This window comes from Natator depressus, chromosome 3, assembly GCF_965152275.1.
Source record: "Natator depressus isolate rNatDep1 chromosome 3, rNatDep2.hap1, whole genome shotgun sequence".
In the NCBI taxonomy this organism is placed as follows: domain Eukaryota; kingdom Metazoa; phylum Chordata; order Testudines; family Cheloniidae; genus Natator; species Natator depressus.
In genome coordinates, this window is record NC_134236.1 from 61,855,230 (window position 1) to 61,881,089 (window position 25,860).

Consider the following 25,860-nt stretch of genomic DNA (forward strand, 5'->3'; position numbering starts at 1 on the left):
AATTCTTTTTTCAATAGGAGCATTAATTACTGTGTCACTTGGGTGACTAAGCAGGTTTTGTTTATTCTTATTGTGATAAGCTGTGCTTTTATTAAGCATGTAATTTATATTACTGAAATTTATCTGTGATGGTACAGAAAATAAACATAGAAGTTATATCTAAGGACAGTGGAAGGCTCAAGAGTGAAGCACTCTATTAAAAACCTGATGGCTGATTGCAGCTTACAATTTTAGCCCTCATCAATCACTGTCTTGAATGATACATCAAATGATCTTCACCTATAAGGACAGTATTGAGAAAGCCAAGTGAACCAATAAATATTCTTGTTAGTAACACAATTACTACTAAATACGCTTGAGAACACAGTGAAGCTTTTTATTGTTTGTATTTCATTTTCAGTTACACATAGGAGGAACACTCAATGCACTTGTATCACAGCAGGTGGCCACAGTCTGAAACTCTAATTTTGACTGCTGGACTTAAGTAGACCTGTCTTAAGATCTTAGCTGAATAAAGAAAAAAAAAAGAAAGTTATTTCACTGATGTCTGACATCAGTTTATCCAGAATTATGGGTATTTATTTTGCAGGTGCTGTGGCTCATTTAACAAAGCAAACTGCTTCATCTCCCTACAGAGCAGAATAATCAATATTAAGTATTTTAGATGGTCTAAATTCTCCAGTGTTTGATGCAGTAAGGGTGTGCAACGGACACAAATAGAAAAAACTTCAGTTACAACATCAAATAGTACTTGGTCCCAGTTGTTTAAAGGTAAAGCACATAGAACTTTTTGTTTTCCCTTAATGTTTGAGTAGAACTATTTAACTTATGAAGGAAACTATAATACAAGAGATAGCAATTGTTAAAGGATAAACCGAGGACACAGCCATATGTGTGATGCAGTTGAATACATCTAGGACTCTTATTACTACAGTATTTGTATTTACTATTGTTTCGAATACAAATATAACATTTTGCACACTCCTGCTTCACACACATGTTCTGCCCAAGGAGTCATTTACACAGTTTATGTTCCTATTTTTAAATGCTGCAGTTTTCCTCCCGTCGCTTTTTAAAGTAAAGTTAACAGCTCTTTCCACTGAAAAAGAAATTACAGGTGCACATAAGTACAACTATGGTCATACAGACACAAACAACTATTATGCACACCCCTACAACTTTCAAGAGAAAAGTTAAAGGCAAGCCTGCAAAATAAATAGACGTTTTACTCTCAAATTTTGTTTCCAACCCCGATCAGTTCTAAATCTTGATTTGCAGTTGCTCTCTTTTTGTAAGAGATGTGTGTTTTGGAAAAGCATCTTTGCAAGAGTCATTACATTGAAATGCAGGGCAGAACAATTTGGTGGCAGTATGTATTGATGTTATTGCAGCATCATGAATCTGACAACTGGGGCGGGAGGGGTTCAAGCAGTGTGTCTTTACAATAGCAACTTGATTCTGCAGACAAAAAGGGAAAAAATTCATAGAATTATTAAAGTGTCACAACAAAGACAGTAAGTATTCTGCATAAAATGGCACTGAAAAGTATATATATTCCATTATATCATGCTAAATGCACATGTGTTCAACATGTGAAGTAAACAGAATCCTTTAGGACACTTAATTTAGTGGGACTGTGTATAGAATGTTAATGTTTATATTAAAATCATTTTACTTCAAATGATCCTGATCCTGCAACCCTTATTCAGGCAAAACTGTCTTTGAAGCCAAAGGGAATTGTGGGTGTACAAAGGCAGCATGGGACCCAGAGTGTGCTGAAGTTAAGGTCACTCCTAAAACAGGGCCAGATCCAAACTAGTTGAAATAGATAGAAAAATTCATATTGAATGTTGGAGTTTTGGATCAAGCTCCAACTGCACAGTGAAATCTTCTGATCTTTCTGTCTAGAGAAGTAACTAGTTATCAGTCTCCTGAGAGGTGCAAATGAGAAGGCTGTGCTGGCACTTACACAGTTCAGTATGAACTATCGATCTGGAAGCAACATTCATTCCTTCCAATGAATATTACATTAACTCTGGCACTTAGTTTTATCTAAATATTGCCCCCAAAACTCCAAAATTCTTTGAGCAAAAACCAGAAGCACTGAAACTGCCTACCTTTGCTATTTCTATTTGTTCTAAGGTAGATGGCCCATATATTTCATGTAATCCTCACAAGGAGATGAGTAATCAAGAGACCGGAGCTACATCGGGGTTCTTACTATATTGCATTACAAATATTACTGGAAAGGGAGCAGGTCTCTGAAGGTGCATAATGGTGCATGAGAAGGGGATTAGAAGTGAAAGGAATGTTATTGCGAATGAGTGCAAAGAGAAAATACTTCGCATTTTAAAAGTCCTGCACGGAGAAGATACGCCAAGGCTCTCTTAATTCGACCCCAGTGTCACTAATCAGATTAGCTTCCGTTTGACCAGTTTACTGTTGTGAATTAATTTCTGCTTTTTTTCCGCCCTAGACAGATTGGCAGAATTGGATTAGAGAGCAAAGGCATCTTAAAAAGATGGGTTGTTTAACATTAATTGGGCTAAATGATTGTATTAATATATGGAATAACAGCAAACTGGTGTGAGTCACTCCTTATGGGCCTCCTTTGGCTGCGAGTTTAAATATGTAAAATGTCAGAAAAGTGTAGCGGCAATAAAATGAAAGCAGCTTGCAGGCTTTGGCACGAGCGCACGTACAATTTAATTTGATTTGTTAAACGTGATTTGACAATAGCTAAACAGAAATAAGTCTCTCAGCTGCGGGAAAACACACACAATGGGGTTGCTATTTTCATACTCAATAGCCCCTCCCTGCCCCCAGTTTCAAGTATAAGGTGGTTAGCCTCAACCCATCATTGCCAATTCTTCCAGGTGTCTGCTCTGTCCGCTTACAAACTACGGTTTGGAGCCTTATAAAGTCCACGTGGCTCATTCCGTCATGTTTTAAATTAAAGAAACAAAGAGCAAGATAGCTGTAGCGAGACATTGCCAAAGGACTTGCAGAGACAGCTGATACAAAGTTCTCCTAGGGCATGCTGGGCGATAAACTTCTAGTTCAAGTACTGCCAAGCTGTAGATCTGTCCAAAAGCTCTCCAACTCCTAACATAGTGCTCTACGGGCTCTAGAGGGCATAATCCAGGAGAGACAACAGTGTTTTTTTTTTTTGTTTGTTTGTTTTTTTTTTTTAAGAGCTATTGCTACTTAGCGGGATTACCAGGGCTAGAGGAGAAACTTTTACAGATTCGCCCCTCTGAAGGGAAGCAAAGCCCTGCTTGCCTGATTGAACTTCGCTCTCCCATTAGAGCAGCCTTTTAGAGAAATGATAACATTGTAACAATAATCAACCTACCTGTAGAATCAGACACAAAAGTGTATTCAAGCAGCCCGGGAGAACACAATGCATTCAACATTCAGCTTGTGCATCTAAAACGCATCAATTTATGAAAAGCTTGTTTGAAGTCTTCATTGGACATTGTATAGATTATGGGATTGATTAAAGAGTTGAGATATCCTAGCCAGGTGAAAAAGTCAAAGATGGCCATGTGGAACCAGCAAGCGTCCTTGCAAATAGGCAACACCAAGGTAATGATGAAGAAGGGCAACCAACAGACAATGAAGGCTCCTAAAATAATCCCTAAAGTCTTGGTAGCTTTCCGCTCCCTAGCAGCCGTGAGCTTCTTTTTCTCCAGAAGGGCATCCGAGATCTTCACCTTGACCTGATTCATATATACAGGAGATCCGGTTTCACTGGAAGCCTCTGGGGCCTTCGAGTTTATGGAGGTGACAGATGACGATGATCCGGGGGAGTCGGTTATTAAATGAGCCCTTGTTAATCTTTTGCCTGTTTTCGTTGGCGACTGTTTCAAAATCCGAGATCTGGCTTCCACATAGATCCTTCCATAGAGGGCTATCAGCAGCAAGGTGGGGAAGTAGAAGGCTCCCACTGTGGAGTAAACGGTGTACAGTATGTGGTCTGTGTTCACCACACAGTCAGAAACTTCTTCCGCTTTCGCTTGACGCCAAAACAAAGGCGGCATGGAGATGGAGATAGAGAAGACCCAGACCAAAGCGATCATGCCCGCTGCCCTCTTGGGAGTCCTTTTCGTAGAATATTCAACTGCATCGGTGATCGCCCAGTATCTGTCCAGGGCGATGACACACAAGTGGAGGATGGAGGCTGTGCAACAAGTAATATCCGAAGATAACCATACATCGCAGACGATCTGGCCCAAAGTCCATTTCCCGGTCACAGTATACATGGTGCTAATGGGCATGACAAGGATAGACACAAGAAGGTCCGTGACAGCCAGGGAGGCTATGAGATAGTTGGCCGGAGTGTGCAATTTCCTCGTCTGGTAGACGGTTGCAATTACAAATGCATTAGAGAGCATGGTGGCGAGAGTGATAAGAGCCAAGATAATGGTGAGGACTATCTTCCAGGAGAGCGGAGTGGCATCTTGGTAGATCCCTTCCGCTGCACTGCAATTGCGGTCGTGGTACGAGTCATTGGTCTGAAGCACCTTCAGGTTGTCGGGTGCTGGCTGGCAGGGAGCCGCTTGCTCCATCACTTTCTCAGCCGAAGCGTCAGCCGGCAAACTGACGGGCGTTGAGTTAGCAACCCAAGGCGGCAAATGGCAGGGCAGCTCCCCCCGCCAGGAAACCGATCGCCTGCGGAGCGGGCTGCACCTCTTCCAACTCCGCCGGCCCCGGCACGGACTGGGGAGAGGCGACGCTCCCCATCCCCGCCCGAGCCGGGCAATCCAATGGGGAGCCTTCTCGCTTCTCCTGCGCCCTGGCGGGTCCCTGCCCAGCGGCGCCAGCGAAACCCGGGCACCGCGCGAGCCGGTGCATTAGCACGCGGGGCTGCAGCCAGCCTGAAACCGCCCCGCGCTTTGGCGGGGTTCAGCGCGGCTCTGCCTGCGGGGCTGGGGCCGCCACGCTCCCCGGGCAGCCCGCAGCCTCCGGGCGGGAACAGCGCGACGCTCCGGGTACTGGGCCGGGCGGAGGTTCCCCTGCCTATGGCCGCCCGGGCTGGCGGGGGACGCGGCGGGAGCCCTGTGCGCCGGGCGCGCCAGCCCGGCTCGCTGGTGCCCCGCGGGAGCTCTGCCCCGCCACCGCCACCGCAGCCCACTTCAGCAAGTTGCCGCGAGGGGCGGCGGGAGGCAAAGGCGGCCCCCTGTGGCCGCCGAGCGCTCGGGGGCAGGCAGGGGCTGGGCTCCGGCAGGCAGCGGCGCGGCCGGGAGTGAGAGGCGTGCGGCCTCCGCCCCTTATATACAGCCCGGCTCGGAGCCGCCGGAGCAGCGCAACTCGTGCGGTGCCGAGTGCGGGTTCCCGGCGGCTCAGCACCCGCCCCCCTGCCCGGGGAGGTTCCCTCCGGGTCCTAGCGCCCCCGGCAGCGCTTTCCTCTGCCCCCCTCCCGGCCGTGCATTGCTCCTCTCCCACCGGAGCCGGGGGCATCCCTCCACTCCGGCTGCCCGCCCCGAGGCTGTGAGCGCAGGAGAGAGCGGGCCGAGGAACCGGGTCGGGCCAAGCCCCAAGCCGCGTTTCGCTCCGGAGGATCTCTCGCCTGGTCCCCCCTCCCCTACCTGCCGCTCCTGGGCGGGAACCCTGAGCCCGGGGGTTTGCCCGAGGGGGCTTTTCTGCGCTGGAAACAAGCTGCAAGCGAGGGGCCAGGGAGCCTGCAAAGCTGGGGAACCTTAGACCGAGACCCCGGGCTGCAGCGATCCCTGATAGGGGCGGGGATGGCTGGTGCGTTTGGGAGGGATCCTGTCTTTTGGTAACGTCTGTTATCTCTTATCCGCCCCCTGATTTTAACCCAGGCTGTGCATGCTGGGGTGATAGTGCGGCCCTTCTGTATTGTAGCCCCCTTGGAGGGGGTCCTTGCTGCAGTTGCATTTGCTTTTGTTGGAAACTGCCCCCCGCAGCTGCTGGACTGCTTAAACATAGGCAGGCCAAGCGCAGCTCGCCCGCCACCCCAGAGCATTGCCCGCGAGTGATGCATCCCATTCACACTGTGTGCGCATCCTTGTTCCAGAACCCGTATCCCGTACATTGCTAGGGAAGTTTTGCATTCAGATATAGTCAGTATCCGGTTGGGAAAGGCAAACAACGGATTACAAACAAAAGCGCTCAAGTTGACGGGGTGAGAGATTAGGCTTTAGGGCGGCAGTAGGTGATTTTTATTAGCTTGATAGCTGTAATCTGTTGTTTGCCAGCCTTCGATTTCCGGCAATAAACCGGTGAATTGGTCTAGTTTTATCGGGTTCCTCTCGGAGTCGCAATCTCTCCCCCCGCCCCACCGCGAGAAACCCCAGGACTGGGGAGCGCTCTGATGGGAGCCCAGCGCTTTTATGGACTAACGTTGTGTAAATCCACGTTTATTGTGTGGATGTAAAGTCCTAAACAGCAAATAGCCGATTGTTAAAGCATTATCACTCTGTCATTTAGAACCCCCCCCCCCCGCTGCCGCCCCCACGTTCACACTCTGTTTAATGGAGAGGATGCTTTAATCAACACACACACACACGGCTGACTGAGCCTGAAGTGTGTGTGTGGTGTTAGTGCCGGCTGGACACACAATGTACAGGATTTCTAACTTCTGGGCGCTGTTGAGAAGTGGCCCTTGCAGCTGTTTCAGTCATTTCCCACATGCAGCAAAGGAAAGTTTTGCAAGGAAAAATAAATGTAAGATTTTTTGTTGATTCGGTGCTCCTGCTGGAGTCTCTCAGTGATGTATAGAAAACGGATTGGGGAAGGGAAAGGAAAGGGAATTCTCTTCCCGAAATCTCTATATGTACATGTGTGTATACAGTAGACACACACACACACACACACTTGATTTGTGCATGTTGTTTATGCATAAAACTTCAGAGCACTAAAAATCTCATTGAATCTTTCATACCCGGGAACCTCAGCGGGCGTCGCATTGTCGTCTGGCAATTGAAACTGTCAATCTTTAGCTGGCAAGCTCTGCTCTTGTTCGCCGGGAGTGCTGAGTCCTCAAAGTCACCAGCACCTCCAGGGAGCCTTTTGTTCAAGGGAGCAGGTCGGTGATCCTGGTGCAGCCCGCACTCTGCAACTGCACGTTTGCTCTTGTCGCCCAGCCAGTAGCCAGCCGCTTGTTCTGTGCAGTGGGCCAGGTAAAATGTCAAGAGCTAAAGGGGTTAGCACCTTCCTCTTGCTGATGACCCTTCTTTTTTAGTGGGTGTTTTCAGGTGTGCTCACAGTGAAATGCTTTTAGAGGACAATTCTTAGAAAGTAAGTTGATCTAGAGAGAGAGAGCCAGAATCATAGCCCATGGCTTTGGCACAGAATTATAGAGCCATTTCCTCCTGTTTATACACTCCCCCACCTGACCAGCGGTGCAGCTTTAAGAGAACTCGAAAAGTCTTGTAAGACGAGACAAGCACACCAGACAAGGCGATGTGTGCAGTCGAAGGGCGTGTTAGGGTGGCAGGCTGAGAAGCAGGGATGTGCAAATATAAACGAAGGGGGGAGGAAGCTGGTAAGAAAGCTCCCCAAATAGAAGCTCAGAGAAAAAGTTGCATACAGCTACCGGGACTTTGCAGGCTGCGGTGTGCGCTGAAAGAGCTGCCGTCGGTAGGGAACTGTCCAGGAAAGAGACCTTCTGGAACAGGCTAGCGTCCATAAGGAATGGAAAAGCAGTGATGCTGGACAGCAAGACGTGCGCGGGCTCAATCCCCCCTCTGCACCCTCCAGACAGGGTGGCATGCCTTTCGGAAGTATTGAGCACCCACAAATCGGTTGAAGGTACGGGTGCTCGGCATTTTGAAAGTCAAGCCATAAAGGCCCAGTCCTCGCCTCACTGAAATCATCTAGTTAGAAACTCTGCAGAACTAGAGCTTCAATCAAAATCTTGGCAAAGATGAGAGTTTGAGTTAATTGGAGTTTTGATAGTCAAGGTTTGGCTGTACTGGCATTGGCTTCTGGTCGCAGTATATATCGTCCCTATTCACTTCCAAGCATCAGCCTCTGATGTTTGCCACTTTTTCAGCACGGAACCAATCGATATAGCCAAGATTCGTCACCTATTGATGTAAAGTATGCACTTGATTAAAAGGCCAGAAGTTGTTTTTATGAAAGTATTTTATTTTGTATGTACACACAACGGTGTATTTAACTGCACTTCACTGCACACTGGGAATGTGTTCCTTGACAATTTAGCAGTGAGTGATTAGCCCATGCCCACATGTTACATAGTGGGTAAATTCAATCACTGCTTAATTACTCTTCCACGGATGTAAATGAGGGTGGAATACTGACCATCAGTGAAGCTTGGTCTCCCGCCCTTTGGCGTAGGGACTGTTTTATGTACATGCTTCAACATTGCCAAGCACAACGAGGTTGATCGTTGATTCGTTGATCGTTACTTATAACAAATAATAATATAGAGCCTTTGGTATTCTTCGGGACTCTTTTCAGTGGGAAGAGGTTTTACAATGTGAGTTCTTCATGTTGCAGCATAAGTTCCCTCTCTCCCATTTAACATTTTCTATTGACTTTGGTTAAACTCCTGTAGGCAACTTCCCTCTGAATACCCACCCCCGAATTCTCCCGAGAAGAATTGTGATACCCAACTGATTTTAATTTCAAAAGCTGTTTCTGTTTTGCAGCAGCATGTCTTCCTTCGGTGGAAAGTCTCTTCTCCTAGAACCGAATGTCCTTCAACAGTAACGTTCTAACCTTATGACCTCCAATCTAACCTTTAATCAAGATAAATACCAGGTGGCTGGAGAATGAGCTCTGGCCTCTCTAATGCAGTTGTTTACCATTATTATAAAAAGTTCTTGTTCCTCTGAGGGTGCTCTTGCGGTTGTCCTTCTCCCTTAATTCTCGGTATTGTACGTTGATATTCATCAGTCATTGGTCCCCTGTTTGTTTGGCAGGAAATGTCTTTCCTTCTCACGTTTTTAAAGTTATGCTATACAACGCTGAATCGTATGATCAAGAGTGTATTCATCCAGGTCCAAAACCATCACTGGTGTAATTTCAATGATTTCACTAGAGTTACACCAGGGAATAATTGGGCCTCCATATTTGTCCCCACTTATTTCAGCAAATATACCCTATATTTCTTACTGGGAATACTGCTTGAACTGGCAATATCTTACTTACAGGCAATAAGGTAAAAGACAACTTCCTAACTGGGCTCACTGTAGCAGATTATGTACTAATGATCTCCATGGAGGGGCCCGGGGAGAAGGAATGCTCCCACCCAGGCTGTGGAGCTACTCCATGGGTATTCCTGGTAAAAAGGGGAAAGAAAACTTTGGAAAACTGCGTCTATTCTCTTTGGGCTGTGAATACTGATTCTCAGGGTCTGGGCCATAGTGAAAGATGCTGCAGACTTTCAAGGGTGTCTTTTATTCTCTTTCCACCCAAGGAGTGCACAGTCCAAGTGCTGTTACATGATGGGCTCCCACAGAGCCAAGAATTGATGGAGGCAGGAAACAGGATGATAGCAGGATCTTCAAGAAATTATTGGCAAGTGTCATCTTATCCCGGAGTTTCAATCAGCACAATAATTTGAATCACATATATTATCACATGAATGATTCTAATCCATAGTTATGCCATCGCACTGAAACCTGCATTTCAAAGCAATAGGCAAAAACTCTCGCAAGCTTCTTTTCTTGTCAACTGTGCCTTAAAAAATGCTTATGGAAAGAGATTCAACTTCTTGCAGCTTTTGGCTTTTACACAGAGGAATGCATAAATAGTCATTTCATTCTGTTGGGGTAATAGTTCTGATATTTCTTTTATTCACATCTTGACCTGTTAAAATAGCTTAATTAAGGAACTGCAAGTGAAAAAAAAGATAATATTCTGGTTATTTTATTGCAAACTGCCAGCATATGGTGATTGATGTGGCACAAACTTGGGTCGGTGGCTTGTGAAGAAGTCAGAGGGAAAGGCAGATATGTAGGAACAATCCTATGAATACCACAAACTAAGAGTCTAAGCCCACAATCAGATCTGTGAAGATGGATCTTTTCACCCATTTGGAGTCAACAGGTCTCTGCATAGGTTCATAGGTCTGTCTCTATGAATCAGACTGTAGGATCAGAACTTATGGATTTTGTTGTGTTCCCTTAGGCTTTAAGTCACTCCAGTGTATAAGGCTCTAGGCACAGCTTAAGCCTCCCTTATACTTATATTGGTATTTGGTTGAGTTTGCCAGCAGACAAACACCACCAAAATATGTGTGAAGTTTCCTAATGTTAACTTTGAAATATAGATGAGGCCATTTAAATGCCAACTCTTTTAAGTCACTAGTCAAAATAAAAACACCCAGCTTGAGTTACTAAAATTTAATTATAAGGAACAGCTGGGGATGGTTTTGATTTTGACTCTGAAGTCCTATAAAAAGAAACAAGCACATGTGCTCATGCTCACACTCTTTTTCACACAGACACATACACACTCACACTTAATTGGACTCTTTAAACAGAGGGATAAAGCTGATATTATTTGAATTATCACTTTTTTCTTTAAATTTGTCCAGTTAGGAAGATCAGAGCATCCATAGGTGCAGTTGACACTCAAACTTCCTATAAATAGGGGTTATCTTGCATTACAAATTACTTTTCAACTGGACATCCAGAGTCAAATGATAAGAGGACTCAATCCTCCCTTGCACATTCTCTGCCACTTCATCTCCAGACACTGTATCCTGCCTAACTGGCTTCCTCCAGCTCATGGAAGTGGTATCAATGCTCAGTGACTGCTTCCCCTTCAACCTAAACAGAACTCATAGATGATGTTCAGTTTATTATGCATGGAGTTTTAGCAAATGCTACATGACCACCTCAGACCAACCCACCATCTCCTCCTTCTAGGCTGGCCAACGTCCTCCTGGCAACAGAACAGAAAAAAAGACACTCAGCTGGAAACAGAAGTAGTCCCATCATAATCACAGGTATCTTTTAAGGCAGGCTTTTCTTATGAGAGCCTCCAGATCTGGTTGGGGAGCAGCATGAACAGTAACTCCAGTGAAAGCTCTGCCCTTTCTCCAGGCCCCTCATAAGCAACGTTCCCTGAGGAGGGACCATCCTCATAGTTTAGACAGTCACAAGTTATGCATTTTAGGTAGTCAGTGTTTGATGCTCAGCAGGAGAAGTAATGAATTTTATGCTGGTCCTTGTGGAATGGACCATAGAAAATGGTTCCCATCCCTAAATTTTCAGATATCAGGGTACACTTATGTGCTAAGTAGTTAGCATGGGTGAACTATCCTTTTAATGCAGAACTCTTTCTTCAAAAGAAGAGCTAGGTACCTGTTCAGCATGTAGGCCAGCTTCTCACCATCTCCCAGAACCTGATGGTAAAGCTGTAAGAGGAAGTAAAGTGGGGTAGTGAGGACTCCAAATCTGGACTGTCTGGACGCACCTAATTTGAAAAGTATTTGTCCAGCATTCTATGCTGAGACTTGACAAAAGATAAACCTTCCAACATCAGTTATGAAGTGAATATCAGAGGGGCTAAAACTTATTTCACTTTAAATCAGGTGTAAACTTGCCTCCCTTTAAAGGAGAAAATCTGCAAAGACTTAGTTTCAGGATCTAGAGTTGTTTTAAAAAATCTCCAATAGTGAAGCTCCCAAACAGCAAGTTTTTGGAAACACTTCAGAGAATTCTTCATATGTGTTTTTAAAAGACAACAAATCAAGAGAGAACAAAATGTGCAGGGAATGTGTTCAGTGCTGTAAATCAAAGCGAAGAAATAATAATACTGGAAATTAAGGGCCAGATTCTCAGTTGGTGTAAAGCAGCAGAGTTCCATTGACTTCAGAGGAGCTAAGCTGATTTACTCTAGATGAGGCTCTGGCATTTCTAAATCCCTAGTGAATATCTATCTAGGCAAAAAAGTAACATATGTTAAGCACACTGCTAATGTTAATATATATGCTTTCACCATAGCTTCTTTTTTTTTGGAGGTAACCAGACTTAACTCCCAATTTTTTATAGCTTTTGGCTTTATATTGGTTAGCTGGAGTGTCAGAGCTGGCTCTTTTGAAAATCATTGATGAAGAAAGCCCACAAATACAACATCAGGGAAGATTATAACTCATACTGACAGTACCCACATACTACTCTATATTGTCTTGTTGGGAAAGGTCCAAGCTTATGTGTCCTTTCCTATCTTGAAGCTATACTGAAAGATCTAGTGAAAGAAAAGCTGATTTAGCCATCCTTTTTATGACAGCTGCAGATTCTCTGCAAGCCAGTCAGATCCAATACAATCAGGTCTTGGACTCAGTCTCACATAAAAAATGCAAGTATAGATGTTGCCAAGTATGGAACCCAATCTGTCAAAGGGGTGTGCAATTATCAAAGGATGTGATGTAGCCACAGTTCTTTCTGCAGCCCACTGGGATGGGAGACCAGACGTCCATGAAACATTACTGGAAACTCTTCAATGAGTATATATAATTTCCCTGCAATGAGTTTAAGGTTCTCCCAAATATTGAAAGTAATGTAACTCTTCACCTGCTGGTTGTAAGAATAAATATTTCAATTTATTTGAGGGGAATGAGGGCATTAATGTAGTTCGAGTGACTTCAATGGAACTGTGCCAGTTTATGTCAGCCAAGGATCTGGCCTACTATTTCCCCCCACATTTTATTTATTTATTTATTTATTTATCTATCCCATCTATATTTCTCATAGATGTATTTTCAAATATATGCATATATCTTCCTTAGTTAGAAAAGGTCAGCTTCTATTTTTCTTTCCTTACAGGAAGAGATCAGACTAAAATATTCAGTTCTCAGGTCAGAACCCTGTCAAGATAAAGGTAGCTATTATCTCTACTGACCTTCCAAAATATCTCTGCTGTGGGTGAGTTCTTCAGAATGCACTGGACTTTAAAGATTATAGTACATGGAGCTAATTCTGCCCTCAGTTTCACATAGCAGAAGGCAGATTTAGGCTCCTTTATTCATTTTTGGATCTATATTTTGGACATGAATTGTACTGTTTTTTTACTCTCCCTTGTTGGCCAAAACTTTTTACTTCCCTCTAAGGTATAGTTTACAAAGTGGAATGTACATAAAATAATTATGTTCTTTATATTGCTTATAGACATCACTGATTCCAAGCAGCTAGTGGAATTCAAAATAGGATTAGATGTTTATATAGGTGATCACAGCATTATATTAGATAGGATTATGAACACATTAGAAGGGGTATAAGCCAACCATTAACTGACAAGAGGTTAGAAAAATGACTAGAGTTTTTGGTTGTGCTGCAACTCTTGCTAATTGATTGCCAACTAACTCATTAACTGACACAATAGTAAATTCTAATGTAGACACCCTCAGACATTTGTTCATGGCCACGTTACCCTAGGCTGAGTCCTACAGTGAAACATGACCAGAAACAAACATTTGTCTTCTGGAACAATCATTGTGAGTCAAGCATGGACATATCTCTGGGGTTTATTGCATCTGTAAAACATCTGGTACTAGCCACTGTCAGAGACAGGATATTGGACTTGATGGAATCAATTTCCGTTTTCCTGTAAAAATTGTCTTGTGGCTTATTACATATTTTCCATTTGGGGAATAGAGAGGGGTTTTGCTGTTTGGGGAGGACATTGAAAATTGTGTCGTGCTTTCTTTATGTAACTAATTCAAAATAAGAATGGGATGTCATGGAATACTCCTGGGAGGTGGCATGTGTCAGCTTGTTCACATCTATGGCAATTCTGCTTTTCTGAAGTGTAGAGATTTAAAGGGCAGGAGGATAACTTAAATGTGAAACATAGTGTAATTTCCCCTCCTCAGATAAACAGAGGATGTTCTTAAAGAGGCACGATTGTGGGTTGTACTTTTGGACAGGACAGCAGCAAATAGAATCTCCCTGCCCCTCTCCTCACTTGCTCATCATCTGCCTCCAGAGACCAAAATCTCCAGGGCTTCTTCAAGGAACATTTTCTTGAATAATTCCTAGTATAAGGCCTTCACAATTTCATCCTAAGCAATCAGTTTTTAAATGATATACATAGCATTGCCTGCTATTTATTCTTATCATTGTAATGTGTTAAAAAGTGAATGCCCCTTGAAGATTCAAGGGCTGAAAGTTCCTATATTATGAGAAACTTATTGACTTGCTTTGACATAAATCCTGCAAGTTTGCAATAATTTTAGTTTCTGCAACAGGCGCACTTTGTCACTTGGTGTTGTCAAAAGGTTTGCAGTTCTTCTGTAGGACTGAATAAGTCACCTTCCCTTCAAAAGACATGTTTTTTGCAGGATTGCCTACTTTCTTCACTGTTTTGATTGCTATTAAGTTCCCGGAGTTCTCCAAGATGTCATCCTTGGATGAGATGTTCATGTGGGGCTCAGTCTATTATTTACTGCCTCATGATTATCCTGCTGAAACAACACTGAGGATGTACACTCCTAAACACTAGAGGTGATGCACATTTACTTTTATATCCCTTGGCAAAGCAGGCTTTTAACTTGGATTCTATCAGATGAAAACTATTAGAACAGGATAATCCAAGAAGCTCATTTCTTCTATTGAGGAACTGTTTGAGCATGCAATTTTTTTTTAGTTAGTTATTTCTGCCACTCTCCATTATTGGGTCTTGCTGGTTCCCTTGGAGCTTTATTTCTTGTTCAGGATCAAATTCTGCTCTCAGCTACACTGGTCCAACTGGCCTGCAGATTTGCAACCCACTTCATTTTCATTTATGTGTATGTAAGTCCCATGGAATTTTGCCCTAAAGCTTTATCACAGACTTAATGTCAATAAAATGAAGAAACAAATCACTTGGATGCCTAATAAAAATACTGGCAAAAGATCAGAATAAATTAAGAGGAAGATTAAAAGCAGGGAATAGGCTAGGTGGATCTTGGTTTTAATCCTCTGCTGAAGATTCTAAATCAGGCCAGCGTGTGTCATACTAGTCACTTTGATTTTAAAATGATATAAACACAGCGAAGGCACAGCAGATTGCAAGGAGAGTGATAGAGTAACCTGAGGATATTTAATGAACTGCTTTAGATAATACTAACTCTTTATAATGAAAAATAGTAGATTACACAGGGAGTGGTTCTACTAAATTACACAGAATTCTGATGGGGATTCACAGAGTAGATGTGACCTCCAAGGAAAGGCTATTTTGAAATGCAGGAACATGAGAGTATTGCAAATAATCCGTGGAAGGTCTGAGGGCACCAAATGCATTTCTTTACACAATCAAGTCCAACCTTTGCTGTTATTTAACCAACACAATCACATTTATTTTCAGTTGAATTCTGCATACACCGTTATTTATACCAGGATTGCAAACTGCATCTCTTGACTCACTGAAACTTATTAAAGAGCTGGGGCACATATGTACCTAGAGCCCACAGGAAAAAAGGGTTTGGAGATAATGTCAGTATCTAAAGAGTGGACAGTGCCATTTTTTTTCAGACTGGAGACAAATTGAAATAGGGATTAAATGAGATAAAATGGTTAGGAATTAATACAACAAACTTGAAAGAAATAGTGGGTCAAGACATAAAGTCTCATGCTATTGGTTCATGGGAAGATTTGCCTGAGCTAGACTTGAGTAAAACTTGAGTCCCTGATCATTCCAATTCAAATACACACGCAGACACAATCCTCCATGCACAGAATTCACACATAGAAGGAAGGGCTCAGCCTTCTCCATGCTGTTAGCCTTCTGTGGAACCCCACAAAGGTTGCTGAACTGGACCACGGTTTATATTAGTGGAAGGGGCTGGAAAGAGCACTCCTTGCTTCCCCTTGGCATAGGTGAAAAAGATAATATAGGTTTTGGCATTATCTGATTTTTGTAAAACATCCTTGGAAGAAAGCAAAACAGAATTAATATGATTCATAAAATGAGGAGCCCAGTTGATTCTAAAATATTGATAACAGGTGTTTTGGACATTGTTAAAATATAGGTAAGCAGCAATAGGATTTTTTTTTATTGAGCTACTGTAGTGACAAAGATGGTGATTTTGGTAAAGGCAAAGTAAGTTAAATGTAACCAAATGGTATACTAGGAAGGCAGGTTGAGAAAATCTAGAACAGGTGACTTTCTATTTTAGGGAGATACATTCACAATTCCTAGACCTACTGTAATTCATAGAAGATTCACAGATTTCAAGAACACAGGGGAGCATTATGATTCTTTAGTCTAGTGATACTCAGACTGAGGCTCGTGAGCCGCTAGTGGCTCTTTACTGTGTCTCCTGCAGCTCTTTGCAGCACATGATATTAAAACACTGTGTGATTTAATTATTAACCAATCAGGATGCTTTTACTGTGTTATTAACCAATTGTAGTTGATAAAATAATAATATTTGGTCAGTCATTTTTCTGTGAGAATATTATAGAGATATATAAAAATAGTAAATGAAGCAAAGAATTCACACTACTGTGGTTCTTTTGGGTAATGTTGATTTCTCATTTGGTTCCTGAACCAGTGAGGTTTGAGTATCACTGCTTTATTCTGACTGCTTGCATAGCACAGGCCATATCATTTCTCCAAGTGATTCATGTATTGAGCCCAATAACTTGTTACTGAGCTAGAGCACCTGTTTTAGAAAGACGTGCAATCCTGATTCAATGACTCCAAGTGATAGAGAATCTACCACGTCCTTTGTTAAACTATTCCTGTGGTAAATTGCCTTAACTGTCAAAAACTCTGTTTTATTTCTAGTTTGAATGTTGATGACTTTAGCTTCCAGCCATTGGATTTTGTATGCCTTTATCTGCTAGATTGAACAGCCCTCTAGTATCAGATGTCTTCTACCTGTGTAGGTCTCTGTAGACTGTGATCAAGTTGCCCCTTAACTTCTTTTTGATAAGTGAAGTAGACTGATCTCTTCAAGTCTCTTATTGTAAGGTGGTGCTCCAGATCTTGAATCATGCGTGTAGCTCTTCTCTGAACCCTTTCCAATTTTTCAGTACAGAAAACTATAGGAACATAGGCTTTATACAAGTTTATTGTGGAAAAAAGATCTGTTAGGTCACCTAGGCCAGGGCCCCTGCCAAAGAAGGATTGTTGCCTACAGTATAGTCTCATGTGTTATGTCCATTCTAGTTTTAAATGTTTCAAATAATGGGGCTTCTGTCATTTCCTTGAGAAATTATTTTGCAGACTAATAGATACCATCTTTGGCAAAATATTCCTGATATTCATCTTAAATTATATCTTAATTTCATCCTGTTACCCCTTGGTTTTAAATTCTTGAACCACCTTAAACATTCTTCATTTTCTTCATGTTGACTGTGATCATATATCCCCATTTACTCATTGCTTAGCCATACCATACACATATAGGGTCCAACCTTTTGCTGGTATAAGAGGGCCTACATCTTTTATCTTTAATGGAGCTCAGATTCTGGCCCTTAATTCTTTTAATCTGTTCTCATAAATCAATCCCCCTAGCCCATCATTTTAGTTACTGTCTTCTAAAAGGTAATATGGTATCTAATAGTTTACACATTTAAAATGTTTTATCTAACCCAGTCCTCTTTGTTTCACTTATAGGAATAAATTAAAAAATAGAAAAGAATAGTCATAGCTTCTGAAGATCATAAATTATGTTAGTACAGTGGCTTACATAATGGAGCCCTGAACTTGATTCAGTATTCCAGGTGTTATCACAAGCATAACAATAAGTAAAAATAAGAATGAATGTATCTTTGTAAACTTGAATTCAGATAGCAAGGAAAGAGTCAAACCTCATGAAGGTTTTGTTGGATATGATATAACGTATCCATTCCTTTGATATCTTAATAATACATTGCTCAAACCATGCAAAAAATCCATGGTGGAGGATCACATTGAAAATTGTCAGGTAGGACTTCCTGTTGGCTTACTGGCAATGTCAATACTGCCATCTGAGAAATCCAGGTTTGATTTGGGTACTGGCTTGTCATGCAACTGGCCAGTAAAGGCTGTGGGTGTTACAAAAATTACAGAAATCTGATTCAGGCAGTGTGTTGATTTGCTCTAATAGAAAATGGCTATTCAGTCTTCCTTGGGCACAATTAGGGTGGGTGTATTGAAATGGGGAGAAATGTGAGACTCTTATGGCATTGCAAGAGATGTGGAAGACCCCAAAGGAGAAGACCCCACTGGCCAAAATGCTAACAAAGGGGAAATTGTACATTTTATACTATAACCAGATATGCTATATAAAGATAATAATACACTAGATTATTAAGCAGAGGCAAAGTTTTGCCTTAATAGATACTAGCTCTAAGTATTATTATTTACTAGTATCACCAAAGATAAAGGGGCTACGAAGTATAGTAAGGCTACAATGGGGCCTTTTGTAAGGCAAAATCATTGTATACTGTAATTTCCCTAATATCTGTTATTTAGTGAGCCTGCTAACTCTGCCACATCTTACTTCGAACTTCTGTTTCATGCTAATGGAGCATTTGTATGACAGGACAGCACTTACCAATCTAAGTTTTAATAGGAGTTCAGCTGCAAAGGCAGTTTTTTGAATCAGTATGGGAATATTATTAACTCCTCATAGGGTTGTGACAAAAGCTAAACAGAGATTTATTCAGTTTAAGATCATGCATTGGGTTTAATGGACACCTGACCAATACAAGTGATTTAGTAGCAAATGAGATCTTCTGCTATTATGAAGCAGAGAATGGGGATTTACTACATTTGTTGTGGACAAATCAGAAAGTCGGCTTTCAGTAATCAGGAATGTACCGTATAGAAAGAGCTTACAGGTTTAGAGAAAATACAACTTTCCTCCGTGTGTAGCTGCTTCTTACACAATAGATAATATTTTTGAAAAATGCTCATACGTGCAAAGTACACAGCTTCATGCTCCTTAAAGTCAGTGGGAGAGTCCACACATGTTGACCAGATTGTGAATACTTTACTCTCCCTGAATGGCTGATCAGTAGTGAGAGTAAGGGGTTCAAAATCTCTCTCTGAGGGTCAGAGGAATATTGGAGTCAAAATCCACCTATGGATTTATGTGGAGAATTTTGTCTGCAGAGGCAAGCACCATTGCGTTGTGGTCCATACCAGGGTATGATGGAAGATTTGGTCCGTCTTCTTTGGTCTACTTACATATGTCAATCTAGCAGCAAAACAAGATGTCACTGACTTCATTGCAGTTGCCTCTGTGACAAAATATTTGCAGTGTTAGATTCACAGACTTTAAGGTCAAAAGGGACCATCATAACCATCTAGTCTGACGTCCTGCACATTGCAGGCCACCCACCCACTCCTGTAATAGAACCCTCAACTCTGGTTGAGTTACTGAAGTCCTAAAATCATGATTTAAAGACCTCAAGTTACAGAGAATTCACCATTTACACTATTTTATTATTATATTATTACAATTTTTATAGTGGGGGTGCTGAGAGCCATTGAACCAAACTGTAAACCCTGTACATAATGAAAATCACTTCAAGTTAGGGGGTGCTGCAGCACCCCCGGCACCCCTAGTTCCAGCACCTATGGTTTAAACCTGAAAGTGACCCATGCCCCATGCAGCAGAGGAAGGCAGAAAACCCTCCGGGGCTCTGCCAATCTGACTCAGGGGAAAATTCCTTCCCTGACCCCAAATATGGTGATCAGTTAGACCTTGAGCATGTGGGCAAGACCCACTAGGCAGACACCTGGGAAAGAATTCTCTGTAGTACCTAGTGCTCCATCTTTGGCCATTGGGGACATTTGCTACTAGCAGTTGCAGATGGGCCACATGCCATTGTAGGCAATTTCATCATACCATCCCCTCCATAAACTTATCATGCTTAGTCTTGAAGCCAGTTAGGTTTTTTACCCCCACTGCTCCACTTCGAAGGCTGTTCCAGAACTTCACTCTTCTGATGGTTAGAAACCTTTGCCTAATTTCAAGCCTAAACTTGTTGATAGCCCGTTTATAGCCATTCATTCTTGTGTCCACATTGGCGCTTAACTTAAATAACTCCTCTCCCTTTCTGAAGTTTATCCCATCTGATGCATTTAGAGAGAGCAATCATATCACCTCTCAGCCTTCTGTTGGTTAGGCTAAACAAGCCAAGTTCTTATCTCATAAGGTGGGTTTTCAATTCCTTGGATCATCCTAATAGCCCTTCTCTGTACCTGTTCCAGTTTGAATTCATCTTTCTTAAACACGGGAGACCAGAATTGCACACAGTATGAGATCCAGATGAGATCTCACCAGCACCTTGTATAATGAAACTAACACTTCCCTGCCTCTACTAGAAATACCTTGCCTGATGCATCCTAGGACTTAGCCTTTTTTCACATTGGTAACGCATAGTCATCCTGTGATCAACCAATACGTACAGGTCTTTCTCCTCCTCAGTCATTTCCAACTGATACGTCCCCATCTTATAGTACACATTTTTGTTGTTAGTCCCTAAATGCATGACCTGGCACTTTGCACTATTAAATGTATCCCTGTGTATATTACTCCAGCTTACAAGGTCATCCAGATCTTCTTGTATGATATTATAAGAACATTCCCACTTTTTGTGCCAAGGTCAGTAACAAAAATGTTAAATAAGGTTGGTACCAAGACCGATCTCTCAGGTACTCCACTAGTAACCTGCTTCTAGCCTGACAGTTCACCTTTCAGTATGACCCATTGTAGTCGCCCCTTTAACCAGTTCCTTGTCCACCTTTCAATTCTCATATTAATCCCATCTTCTCCAATTTAACTAATAATTTCTTATGTGGAACTGTATCAGATGTCTTACTGAAATCCAGGTAGATTAAACCTATTATGTTTCCTTTGTCTAAAAAAACAATTATCTTCTCAAAGGAGATCAGCTTGGTCTGGCATGATCTACTTTTTTAAACCAGTTTCTATTTTATCCCAATTACCATTAACCTCTATGTCCTTAACTACTTTTTCTTTCAAAATTTGTTCCAAGACCTTATATACAAACTAACAGGCCTGTTGTTTCCTGGATCACTTTTTTCTCTTTTCTTAAAAATAGGAACTATATTAGCAATTCTCCAGCCATAGGGTATGACCCCCAAGTTTACAGAGTCATTAAAAATCCTAATGCTAATGGGCTAGATTTTGACCTGAGTTACACTGGTGTATATTCACAGTTACTCCTCTTTAAGTAAATGAAGTTATTCTAAACTTATATCAGCATAACTGAGATCAGAATTTGGTCATGTATTGAAACAAGGTTAGGTTTTCTTGGATCTGGGCTGGAAAAACCTACATATCTTCCACAGCTAAGTCTACAGAAATCTGGCATTTTGCTTGACACGTTCCAAAATCGTTGTCTTGTTTGCCATCAGGCACACAGATACTACAATGATGGACTGAATAGAACTCACTGTATGAATTCTTCCTCTCCACTTGTATGAGAAGGTAGGTATGTCTGCCTTTTGCTTCAGTAGATTTGGTATTATAATCTCTCCTTGATTTGGATTTATGTTCAGGTTAAATGCTTTTGATGTTTGTTGTCTCTTGCTTTTATAATTTAAATGAAGAATGCTAAAAGCATAATCTTTTCAAGTCTAGTTTGCCATTGTATTTATTTTATTTAGTGTTTTAATGTAGCAATATCTATGCCATTAATATTTAACAAATAGCTCAGTGGCATACTTACATATTATATAATCAAAAGATTTTCTATAAAATATGGCGGTTCAAGGTACTGATCTACTTTCCACATTACTCAAGATTTGGCTGTGTAACAAACACCTTCAGCAACTTGGTGACCTTTAAAACAGTGGAAATAATCGTTATAGCATAAAACAAAATTATTTCCTAATATTTATTTGCAAATGTCTAACTTAGGAAAGGTAGGTGACAAGACCCCTGAAAATTAGGGGCAGAGAGTTCCTGGGAATCTTAAGATCTATAGTAGTTAGAAGCTTTGGAAAAGCTACAAAATAATTTCAAAAAATGTTTTTAAGCTTTGGGGTCAATTTCAAAACACTGGAATTCCTTCTCCGCTCATAATTATGGACTTTATACTTTCCTAATCAAAATATTAATTTGTATCTTGTGCTATTAAAAAAGGAAACAAAAACTGGCACAAATCTCAGATTTGGGGTTCCTTATGCATAGAGGTTTCATTTTATTATTTGTTAATAAAATGCTGTAAAATTTAGAAAAAGACTTGTGCTCAGAATCTAGTATAAACAAAGAACTATACAGCTTCCTTAATAGACAGATTCGTTAAATGTCTAATCATCCTATAAATTGTAAAGTAATGAGCTATTAACCCCACAAACCTTTAGCCTCACATTGATTTATTTCCCAGCTGATGTGTTTCATACAATCAGAGGAGGCAAATTAAATTGATTTATGTGTATTATTTTATTAATGATTTAGATGTATTGCAGAGATTACCAGTAGCTGTAAAAATGCAGTCTCCTGGAAGACCATATCAGTAATCTGCAACACAGAGTAAGAGACTTCTGTAGTGTAGATGCACCTTCTTCATGGCACCAATAAACTGGATAAAAGCAAGTAGTGTTAAATGTTTCTACTGAAGGCAAAGATCCTATTTCTATTTAGCTCAATGTCAATTGACTGGATCAGTGTTCCGCAACCTGGGGATGGGCTATTTGGGGGGATTTCAGACTAGTTCATGGGGGGTCATGATGAAGCAGAGGAGGGGGTATCAGTATAGGTAGGGAAAGCTGTGTGGGACACATAGTGAAAAATAAGCTGCCATGTCTGGAGCTAATGGGCCGGGGGCTCGCTTCAAAGCTGCCTGTATTCCTTGCCTGCTCCTGTTGAGGCCCCTAATGTCACTGGTTGTGAGAGCAGCCCACTTATATTAGAGTGCCGGGGAGCAGACTTAGGCAGTGGCCCTGCTTTGCTGCTGCACTCAGCTCAGCCTTGGATGGCACCAGTGGATGCCCAACAGCAGCATTTAGCCTTCTAGTGAGCAAAACAATAGGCCATAGGAGCAATAGGAATAATAGGGAGGAGAGCAGAAAAATAATGTAAAGGAATAAAAATAACAGAAAGAAAAAAGATGAAGAAAAAAACTACACAAAAAAGATGAAAGGCGACCAAAATGGGAAAAAGAAGAGAAGGAGAAAGAGAAGTGAGAGGAAATGGACAGGAAAAAAAGAGGTGCCAGATGTTTCAGGACATGGCACAAGGAAATGTGGGTGCCCCCATCCACCAATCCATCTCTAGGTGGTAAATCAAGCAAAAAAGGATGGGAGCCGAGAGGTGAGATAATGGAGATGGCAATGGTGGTTCTCTTAAAGCTAAAGTGATCATGCAGTTCCTAAATTCTAATGGATTTTTCGGCTTGCAATAGTAAAAGTGGCAGCTCTGAAATGTAGTGTGTTAGGATATAGATATTCAGGCCTGTCTGCAAAGGCCTGTACTTTAAGAATTTAGGTGTATTCTTATCACTTGGTTAGTTCTAGAGGTATAAAAGAAAGAATCAAAATCACTGTCTGCTGGTGTAAGGTCCTTCTCTTACTGTGACAGTCTGAGGCCCTCTGCTTAGGCTAAGGCCTTTGGCTAAGCAGCAGAGGCAGCCATAAGCTAGGAAGCGACCGGTCACATCCTCACATTCCAAACTAGCCACATTGAAAGAAGGTGCTATTGGGCTATTAGGAATACAATCCTGTCCTGATAATGCCTATCACCTCCAGAGAAAGGGAAGTGCCTAGAAAATGTAAAAGGAAACAGCATCCTGTCTGGCAAGAACTCACTTATTAATACTGGGATGTGAAATCCTCACTTCTGTATTGTTTTGTCATTATAGTTCCCACTTTGCTATTGTTTGTCTGTATAATCTCTGTCTGGTTCTGTGATTGTTTCTGTCTGCTGTATAATTAATTTTGTTGGGTGTAAACTAATTAAGGTGGTGGGATATAATTGGGTACATAATCATGTTACAATATGTTCGGATTGGTTAGTTAAATTTCAGGAACATGACTGGTTAAGAAATAGCAAAGCAGAAGTCAAGTTTTACTATATAGTCTGCAGTCAATCAGGAAGTGAGTGGGTGGGCGTGGGGGTGGGCATGGGTGTGGGGAAAATGGGAACAGGGAATGTGGGTAAGGAAATTGGAATCATGTTTTGCTAAAGGGGAAGATGGGAACAGGGAATGGGGGTGCAGAAATTGGAATCATGTTTTGCTAAAGGGGGAAATGGGACCAGGGAATGGGGGTAAGGAAATTGGAATAATGTTTGGCTAAGGGCAGGAATGGGAACAGGGACACAGGTGTAAGGCTCTGTGGTGTCAGAGCTGGGAAGGAGGATACTAAGGAAGGAAACTGGAATCATGCTTGCTGGAAGTTCACCCCAATAAACATCGAATTGTTTGCACCTTTGGACTTCGGGTATTGTTGCTCTCTGTTCATGCGAGAAGGACCAGGGAAGTAAGTGGGTGAAGGAATAAGCCCCCTAACATAGTGGTTCTCTGCCCAGTGTTGTGAAGGTAATAAGCTGTGAGAAACTGAGGGTTGAGAAAGACTTTGAAACACCTTTTTTACAGGCCAAGAGACCTGCTGGGTCATTTACCTTGAGGGGGAAATAAGTGGTTTCTAAAACAGCTTTTCCCCAGTCATCTCGACAAGACACATGGAGTACGGTAGCACTAAGAAAGGTTTTTATGAGGTATTGTATTCTGTCCACCTGGAGGACACGGTGATATTCAGCAGTTAGAACAGAGGGAAATGGAAGTCTGGATGAGGTAAAAAAAGAGCAGGGAGCACTGAGGCATGTATTTTGCACATACTTAGAAGTCTAGGAATTCATACATCATTTAAAAGAGGGGGGTGGGGAAAGAGGAAGCCAGATCAAGCTTTTACTGTTGGGATCTTTGGTATGTTTTTGGCCAATTTCTTTACAGTTTTGTAAATCAGTTTTATTACCATTTAATTAAATTACACAAATCTAAGTGGTAAGTTCCAACATACCATCTTAAAAGGTCTGCTTGACATAGTGCTATATGCTCTTTGAAGGCTAGAAATCAGAAAGTAGCCAGAGTAGAATCTACTTGCCTATCCAGCCTGGGGAGAAGCTATGCTACATTACTTCTTGTAAGCCATGCAGTGTACAGAGATACATTATAATGTTCAGTATAAATGAGTGATTTGGACACAAAAATAAGTTCTTTGAATTGCAATTTGCAAGCATAACAGTTGGTGGCAGCTTTGAAACAATTTTTGCCTTCAAATGTAACTTTGTTGTCTGCAAATCTGTAGACAATTACATTAAAGTATTAAATCACTATTCTATATTGATTTAAATGAATGTAATGATACAAAAACAATCAGTTTTCTTGTGTGTTGTTCAGACACCTCTGTTAAACAGAATTTTATGATCCACATTTATAAAACTGTCAAAAGTACTCAAGAAGAGAAACGAGGAAACCAGTGTCGGAGCAAAATGTCCAGAAAGGAAAATAGTGACAATGACAACCAAGTGAGTCAGTATGAGCTACTTGTGTATACACCATGACAGTATGCTCTAAGCACTAGAGGAGCCAGGCCTGCAGCAGTGGCATGTTTCTGAGGGTAGTCTGCCACAATTTAGTTCATGTTTAAAGGGCTCTTTAAAGTGTAGAAGTTCAAAGTATCTGATATGTTTATAGATTTTTAAAAAATCATCCCAATAGATACATAGATTTTACCAAAGACTTTAATCCCAACACTCCTGTGATGAAGAACAGCAGTGAGATACAGTGATTGTCATTACAATTGCCTTGAGGTATATGGATGAAGCAAATGTTGTGCTTTCCAGGGTGCAGGGACTATGATTGTGACAGGCTCTTTCCAGCCACTCCCTACCACACACCCTCAAAATCCTTCCCAGAGTTCTCCTTAGCATAGGCACCGACTCCGTGGGTGATCTGGGGATAAAGCACCAAC

The 25,860-nt window shown here is 41.7% G+C and overlaps 1 protein-coding gene across 1 annotated transcript; it reads right to left on the bottom strand.

Annotated features, from left to right (window-relative positions):
* Positions 1 to 454: 454 nt before the first annotated feature.
* On the bottom strand, positions 455 to 5,021 carry HTR1B (5-hydroxytryptamine receptor 1B). The gene is made up of 2 exons (XM_074948011.1): positions 3,356 to 5,021; positions 455 to 1,458 (listed from the first exon to the last, which is right to left on the bottom strand). The coding sequence occupies exon 1, from the start codon at positions 4,569 to 4,571 to the stop codon at positions 3,417 to 3,419; it is 1,155 nt and encodes a 384-aa protein (XP_074804112.1). The 5' UTR covers positions 4,572 to 5,021; the 3' UTR covers positions 455 to 1,458; positions 3,356 to 3,416.
* Positions 5,022 to 25,860: the final 20,839 nt, after the last annotated feature.